General features: G+C 33.8%; 1 protein-coding gene across 1 annotated transcript; it reads right to left on the bottom strand.

Annotated features, from left to right (window-relative positions):
* Positions 1-582: 582 nt before the first annotated feature.
* Positions 583-3045, bottom strand: LOC102602417 (ethylene-responsive transcription factor ABR1-like). The gene is made up of 2 exons (XM_006357280.2): positions 2666-3045; positions 583-1981 (listed from the first exon to the last, which is right to left on the bottom strand). The coding sequence occupies exons 1-2, from the start codon at positions 2979-2981 to the stop codon at positions 1107-1109; spliced, it is 1191 nt and encodes a 396-aa protein (XP_006357342.1). The 5' UTR covers positions 2982-3045; the 3' UTR covers positions 583-1106.
* Between the last annotated feature and the right edge of the window lie 5916 nt (positions 3046-8961).

The following is an 8961-nucleotide window of genomic DNA, read 5'->3' as shown; positions in this document are numbered from 1 at the left end:
GGTGGGCTTCTAGATCCCGATCTTGGCTTGGGTCAATGAAAAAAATACTGATTTCGATAAGATAAAAAGATAATACATTTTTGGAAGCTTCTTATATAAATATATGATCTTATTAATATTATAAATTAGTAATTTTTTTAAATTACAAAATTTAGTGAAATATGATTGTAGTAGTTTTTGTTAAAATTTAAATCTAATTGAAGCTCATCTCAAACTTTCTTACTGCATCCAAAAGTTCTGGTGTCTTCTCTAACTGCACCAAAAAATTGTGAAGAATTTAATCTTAATTTTACTCCTATAATTTTAAAAATGTAATGATCAGTTAATGGTAAGAACCTAACTGTTTAATACAAATCTTAAGTCCATTTTTTCATTATAATACATCTATCCTATTAAAATCTTAGACCTGCCTCTACATATTTATACATGACACCAAAAACTAAATTAAGTAAAAAGCTTCAAATGTTTTAACTTGGTGAAATTGTATACTTCCATATGGTGGAACAAATAAAAATATTGGCATGACCGGTATAGTATATAACATTATAGTAACATTTGAAATACTTCATAATATATATTGGTGCATATATCACAATTGATACAAGTGAATCATGTACAAAAAATTGGCATCATAATCATAAATAAAAGGATAAGTAGTTCTAAATTCACACACGAAAAAAAAGATATTTAGTCCTTTCAACTTCTTTTTTTCAACTCCCTCTCACTTAAATACATCCCAAAACATGACCAAAAAAAATGGACCTCATCCACGTGGCCAATTCTTGTTCACCAATACATTCCTAAAAAAAAATAACTACTAGCTAGTCAAAATCTTCCTAGACTTGTAACTTTGTTTCAGCCGATATTTATGTCCTTTAGTTATGAGTGTGCGTAAGTAAATATTTAAATTTATATAAAATTGAATAAATAGACACATACATCATACATGTAGGACAACCACATATGACACAAAATTGTCATATAGGACAATTATGTCTATTTGTTCAATTTTAGACAAATTTAAATATTTACTTGTGCACACTCAAAATTATCATATAGATATCAGCTGAAGCCAAGTTAAATGATATATTATGCCTATAATAAAATTATCCAGATGAAGAAGAAGGATGATCATGATTTGACCAATTAGAAGAATTTGTAGCTTGATGAAAATCACTTCCACTTGTACTCTGACTAGTACTACCTGCCTGAAAATATGGAAAATATGCCCCCTGCTGCACCATCTGATAAACTATTGGATCATTCCTAGGGATGCGTTCAATAAAATTGGAACGATACAGAGAAGAACTCTGAACTATAGGCTCCACATCCCTAGTGGAATGTTCAGTAAAATTGGAACGATTCGTGTGAACTATTGGCTCCACATCCCTAGAGGAATGTCCAATAATAAAATTGGAACGATACAGAGATGAAGTGTGAACTATTGGCTTCTCATCCCTAGAGGAATATTCAATAATAAAACTGGAACGATCCAGAGAAGAAGTGGGAACTATAGGCTCCACGTCCCTGGAGGAATGTCCGATAAAATTGGAATGATACAGAGAAGAAGTGTGAACGATTGGGTCGGGTTCGGAAGAAACAGAGTAAAGGGTATTTGGAGGTTGTTGAATTGAAGAAGGCAATAATCTAACATTTTCTGGGAAATTGAGTTTTGCTTTACTACCTCTAAATCTAAGAGCGGCTTCATCATAAGCTCTAGCAGCTCCTTCAGCAGTATCAAAAGTACCTAGCCAAACACGCGCTGCTTTATATGGATCTCTTATTTCAGCTGCCCATTTTCCCCATGGCCTCTGTCTTACTCCTCTGTATCGTCGTCTTAGTTGATTATCATTCGTATTATTAGATTGATCAATAGTACTGCTATTTTGATGAACATTGTTTGTTGAAGTAGTGTATATAAATGTTGCTTCTGTTGTTGGTGTGCTGCTTGTAATTGGCCTAATGCTTGTACCTTCACCACCTATATAACATAATTTGATATATATGTATTTGTCAATACCGACAACAACATACTCAGTATAATACCATAAAATGGAGTCCTAACGCATATCTCATGAGAGGTAGAAAGACTGTTACTGACAAGACCCTTGGCGATACATGTATTGTCATGCAAAAACATTCCATACAAAAACAAAAAGACAGATGCAACAATTTACCCCTCAACTTTGCCATATGCGAGTCATTTGTATAACAGTAGGGGAATATATGAACCACTTTCATAATGAGAGGTATATCAGCTCTAAATGACAAAGTTGAAGAGTATATCAGGCACTTTTCCTTAATAACAAATTTTGTGATGCAGACATATGCTAAAATGTAAATATACATCATAAATAGATTGAATACCAGGAAATATATATAATACTTCATTTGTCATCTCATCTGTAATATTTTATCTGTCCTTAGCATTAAAATATTGTTTAGACTTAGAGATTTTCTGGCTGGAAGCACGAATCTAAATTAGTCTAGCTAGCTAAATGATTAAACCACAAAACAAGGACTTTGAATATACTCTGATCGATCCATGTTTAGTACAAATTAATCTGACTATATATTGAAGTGTATGACAATCTCATTTACATTGTTACTTAATTATATCTTCAACGTACGTACGTAAACACAGATAGAAGGGGAAAATATATACCTGATGATAATGTCATATGAGAAGAATTAGTTCCATGTAATAATAACAATTGTTCTTCATCACGTCCTCTTTTTTCTCCAACACCCCTAGAACTTGATGTATTATTTTGATGATGATTTTCAACATTTTCAGGATGATGACCAGCAACAACATGAGTTAACGCAGAAACCATAACAGACATTTCTTCTTCTCTATTAATATTCCCTCGAAACATCGTATCAAACACATTAATCTCTTGTTCATCATCTTGTCTAGTACTCCTCCTCCTCCTATTATCATTCGAATTCGCCACCTTGTAATGAATAATATTACACATGTATATTTGTATGAAATGTATATTTTGCAGAAATTGCAAAAGTTGACAAGAACAAACGACTATTAGAATATAATAATGTCCAATGAGTGTTTGTAGTTCTTATATATAAACACAACAAGTTGACAAAATTAAAAAAAAAAAAATTAATTATTTAAAAAAAAACCGCCCGCCAAATAAAGAGTCGGTCCATATATAATCTTTTTTCTTAAATAAAAACAAGTGGGGCAACGAAACAAAAGTTGCTGTCAGTGATAATCAAATTGTGAAAGTCAAAATATAAATAAAAAGAGGTGTGAATATAAAAAATACCATATATTATATTTGAGAGAAGTGAAAGATGCCGTTTTTAGGAAGTTTAATTAAAAATGCCGACATGGAGAACGCGGAATGGGTCTTTTCTATAATTGTTTATTAACCTACCATCTTTTAACTTCATTTAATATTCCTATTTGTTTGGTGTGTGTACCATTTGGACCCCATTAGCATGTCTATTTAATTTCGGCATAATACCTGAATATGACCCTTGATTTGGTTTTAGTGGATAATTATGTCCTTTAATTTTGAGTGTGTATAAGTAGACATTTCAATTTATATAAAATCAAACAAGTAGACACACGTGTCTTACATGACATAATACACGTAGGACGCCACGTAAGTCACAAAATTGTCATGTAGGGTGTCATGTAGGACGAATGTGTCTATTTGTTCAATTTTATACAAATTTAAGTGTTTGCTTGTGCACGGTCATGTTTATGTATTATGTCTTTGATTTCAAAATATTACTCCTTCTGTTCTTTATTTACTTGTCATTTTTGACAAATAAAAAAAAGACTATTTTTTGTCTATCATATCCTTAATTTATTTAGAGAGTTGATGTTTTTAAAAAAGGTATAACCTTTTCAATGAGTAAATTGATTTTGAAATCCTATCAATTAATAGGAATAAAATGGTAAACTTACTATGTCAATTTTTTTTTTAATAAGTGTGTCAAGTTAAAAATGGACAAGTAATAGCCAGAGAGAGTAATAGTTATTTTGGCATAATATATAAATATATATTTTTTAATTTAGGTTAGTTGATAGCGGATCTAGGATTGTCACTAAGGGGTGTTAATGGTTATAGTAAAAATATAGTAATAATGAGGCTAGTAGGACTAAAACACACAACCTCGAGAAATTTTCGCAACGTCTTAACCATTAGACTAAACCTTTAACTTGTGTCAAGGGGTGTTAATACTCATGTATATATATTTATTAAACCAAAATTTGACCTCTATATACAATGTAATTTTCTGACGAAACATCCCTTAGCTAAGGGTGGGTCCGCCCCCAACTTGTCACGACCCGATTCCTCAACCTGTGATGGCACCTACTATATCCCACCAGTAGGTAAGTCAACCCGAAACCCAAAACAACTAGTAGTGGATAAAAAGGCAGAAACTAAACAAGAGTAAGCAAAATTTAAGATAATAATATAAACAGGCGGAAGCAAATCAAAACATATATTTACAAATAAAGATCCCTCCCAGAACCTAGAGGTCACTAGTACAGAGCTACTAACGAAACGAGTACAAGTCCCAAAAGCGGACCACAAAAACTGGACTGTCTCGAAAGGCAAAAGACAAGTCTATATATACAGATGGAAACTGAAATAGTACAAAACGTCGTCTGCTCACCCCCGTCTCCGGATCAGACTACTACAAGCTTGATATCAACGCTGGTCACTGGTGCTCGGGCCTACATCACGAAAATAGATGCAGAGTGTAGCATGAGTACCAAAACAATAGGTACCCAGTAGGCATCATAGGCCGACTGAGAAAAAGGGCTAAAAACAATAAGAAATGATAGAATCTAGATACAGAGAGGTCAAAGTGGATATGAAAAAAAAGCACACAAGCATACCAAAAATAAACTAAGTACAACTAAACTAAACCTAACTGGACTCCCATAAGCCTAGAAGGTACACTCGTGCGCAAGTTTAAATAAAACCTGAACGAACCCCATAAGTCTGACATGTACACAAAGTAACTAAGTCTATTGAGAAAGAAGAAAATCGGGCTCCCAGCCCAAAGTAACCAAGATAATCCATCAGACTCCACCTAGCCAGCAGTGCACTCCTAGCCCAGCTAAAAAAAGGGACTCGAGGGTGAGGTAGATATCGCGATTCGTCCTACCATGCAGTCAGCTCTCAGCCCAGCTAGAAAGAGCGACTTAGGGACACCCAGCCAACAGCACACTCCCAGCCCATCTAGAAAGAGAGGCCCGGGGGCGATCGCCGAAATCACCGAGTCTACCCAGCCAGCGATACGCCCCCAGCCTAGCTAGAAAGAACGACCCCGGGGGTGATGGTATCTACAATAGGATCCAATCCAGCAACAACCATCGTGGAACGCCGTCCACTCTAAGAAATCACAGAAAAGGCTCCAAGCCTATACTATCTCAATCCCACGCCTTTAGTAATGCACTGAACTTTCGAGAACGCGTCGAAACCGTAGAATTAGAGGGAAAAGATACAAAAATGCAGCAAGCAGCGATAACGCCTAATCTAAGGCTCAAACTATCAGACTCAAGTCTGCTACTCCAGTCTACAAGGAGCTAAGTCATTCGAACGACGTCGGCAGAAGGTCAAGGCTATCTAGCCCACACGGGTCATAAGTCTAAGGTAATGCTAGCCTAACCTAGACTAAGGACATCATGCTTCCGGTTAAAAATGAACAAAGCATACAATAGCATTTAGCACATAAGCATGCAACTCTACTAAACCGGTTAACATGGTACTACACCCGAAATATAGTCAATCGATCCTAACATGAGGTATCTAATCAAAGTAAAGTAGGAAACTGGTACCCACCCCCAATTCACTCCAATCGACACACTTTTACACAATTAAGCTCAATCTAATAAAAAGGAAGTCGTAGACTACCTTAAGGCCGATCGCGCGCGCTCTTAATCACTTTGTCGGAGCTTTTCCTTCCCAAACGACCTTTGAACGTTGTCACTCTATAAAATATAGGATCACAACATTAGTACGGTCGTTTAGACACTAAAATCACAACAAACGGAGACGAGTCAATTTTGGAGTCAAAATGGGAATCGTGGGACCCGCATCGAACTGTTTGGATTTGACTCTGCCAAGAGACCCAAAACAGTACCCCCGAACTTGTGTTCCAAAATGGAACACAATTCGAGGCTTAAAACGCAGCAAAACCCAACATGCAAGAAAAACACATTTTAATCAACTTAAAAGAAATCATGCAGCAGTCTAAACTCGGAATTTACAAGAATCGAATGGTGCCCAACACTCCTTGAACACTCCACGACATAGCCACGATAATTCCCAACACGTGGGACTGTGAATCACCCAAAACCGAGCTAAAATGAGTGAGATAACACCAATTCAAGAAAGCCAAAAGTAAGAACTCGGAAAAGGTTACAGCAGTCAGATTTATCGCAAAATTTACCTCAAACGACGTGCACCCGACAACTTCTGAATACTCTATAGCGAAGCCACCGAGAATACGAAGGTCCCGCACTTCTAATCGCCTAAATCAGTTGAGAGATGAGGGAGTTAGGATGTTTTAGAGTTTTGGAAAGGCTGCTGATTTTCTGCATTATATATCAGATTTTCAGCATATTTTTTGAAAACTTAAAAACTCCGACGGGGTGCTCTGAACTCGTTCGGAACCCCGTGCACACAAACGAGATATGCAACCATATCAAAATTGATATTCCGGACTCGATGGCGCAATCGAAATTTTCATACGAGGTCATATTAACAAAAAGTAGGTCCCACACCAACTGTCATTTTAAATCGAAAACCACAAAAGGGCTCGAAATAAGTCCGGAGGCCTCAAGACACAAAAGAAGGGTCAATCTAGACCAAACTCGACATTCCGGAGCTAACATAGTGCACGTAGGATGCTTCATAGGACGTGAATTGCTACGTAGGACAACAAGTAGGACATATGTGTTTGTTTATTCATGAATTATATGCAAGTTTAAGTATCTACTAGTATACACCCAAAATTGGAAGACATAGATATCAAATAAAGCTATATATATATAAAACATTTTTTTGTTTTTTATTCAGAGTCCTATTTGTATTGGACCCTACTAAATTTAAATTCACGTCAAAAATATATATTGAAGGGTCAAATGCAGCTTAACAAAGGCGATTTTATAATTAAAAAACTCAAATTCGAGACTTTTAATTAACTTATTACTTCACCACCATCCTTATTGAATAAAATTTATTTATTTTCGCCAATTGATGTACGGTAAATATCGATTACACTTTAAAAGTCAAACTCCTCTCAACCCCGTCTTATTCTAATTGTCTTACCTATTTCAACCCCACTATTAAACTTTGTCTTAAATTATAATTTTAAAAATATTCATTAATAACAATCAAAATTTATGATATATAATAAGTGTAACTTAGACATATATGTGCAGGCAATAAACACTAATGATGGATATTTAGAGCTAAAGAATAATGTATAATAAGCAGATTATATCGATAAATTAAAGTGCAATAATATTAAATAAATTCTTTTATAAAAATAAAGGCTTCACATTATTCTGAAGATTAAAGCAAACAATATCACTAATAATAAATAAACGGCGTGCGTCTATTTATTTGTACCTATTCATCTTCACGTGTTTATCAATTCTTGAACAGTTCGAGTCAAAACAATTGAAATTATGTCGACCATTTCTAAAATATAAAAGGAAATAAATTCTATATTCAATGATTAAATTTGCATATGCCTATGAAGAGATAATTTGCAGTGATACATTTTTTTAATTATTGTATCCAAGTGGGATTTTTATAAAAATACTACTTAGTAAACTACAAGTTGGGGAATATATAACAAATTCAAAAAGTGCTGGCTAAAAATATAAATGAATTAATATTCAAATTCTTCTCATGTGCATTTGAAAAATTGTCTATTATTTAATTTTCTGAACTCAATTATTTTCAGAATAAAAATTAAAAAATTAGTCATCTTGTACTGTGTTGAAATTTCTAAAACAAAACAATGAAACATACTAGAAGTTTTACTTTTTCTTTTCTTTTTGATGTACTATTCGTTCAAGTACAACGTATAAGATAATTCTATCGAGAAATGAAAGGAAATGGAAGATAGTCTCCTAGTTGGCTTTCGCTCTCGCGGTGAAATCAGAAATTTTATTAAAATATTCAAAATTTGATATATACATATGAAGAATGTTTTTAATTTATATATATTATAATTTCTTGAAGAGAAGTGTTCGACTGTTACTATGACTACGGCACTGCCCCAACCTAGGCTAAGGTGGCAACAAAAGTTGTTACAATTACATGAAGTGTTTAATTTAATTTATGCTTATATGAATAAATATTTATACAATTAAATTATTTTGGGAAAAAATCATAATTAAATGGTAATAGAGGTTTGTGGTGAGAATGGGAAAAAGAAAAAAAAGTTTTAAATTTTTATAAATTATATTTTTAACGTGGTGCATGTTGATGTGGCGCTGATGAGTCATACACATAACACATGTGGAGCACTTTAGACCATAAAAGTGGTGTTATGCCAACAAAATGATAGGGGTATTTTTTTATATTTCCGACTCGGCGTTCAATATTTATGTTAGAGCTTGATTAATTTGGAGTCGCATCGAAAAATCTCACATTAAAGGACAAATCACTCCCTAACAAAGATTACTATGTATCTGAAGAAACTTGAACTCAAGATTTCTAATTATGAATGGAAGAATATTTACCACTTTATCACAATTCTTATTTATAGCTAAGGGGTATTTGATTGCCCGTAAAATATATGTGTGTACATAACTTTTTCGTGCAACTACAAAGAAAAATTTAGGCTTTTTTTCCAAAAGTAAATCTTATGATAAACATTAATAGATTACTTAATAAGAATGATAACTTAATTACTACATTAATATATATATATATATATATATATATATATATA

This window comes from Solanum tuberosum, unplaced genomic scaffold (genome assembly GCF_000226075.1).
Source record: "Solanum tuberosum cultivar DM 1-3 516 R44 unplaced genomic scaffold, SolTub_3.0 scf00234, whole genome shotgun sequence".
Taxonomy (NCBI): Eukaryota; Viridiplantae; Streptophyta; class Magnoliopsida; order Solanales; family Solanaceae; genus Solanum; species Solanum tuberosum.
Note: the sequence above shows the minus strand (reverse complement) of the source record. Positions and strands in the feature narration are given on the sequence as shown.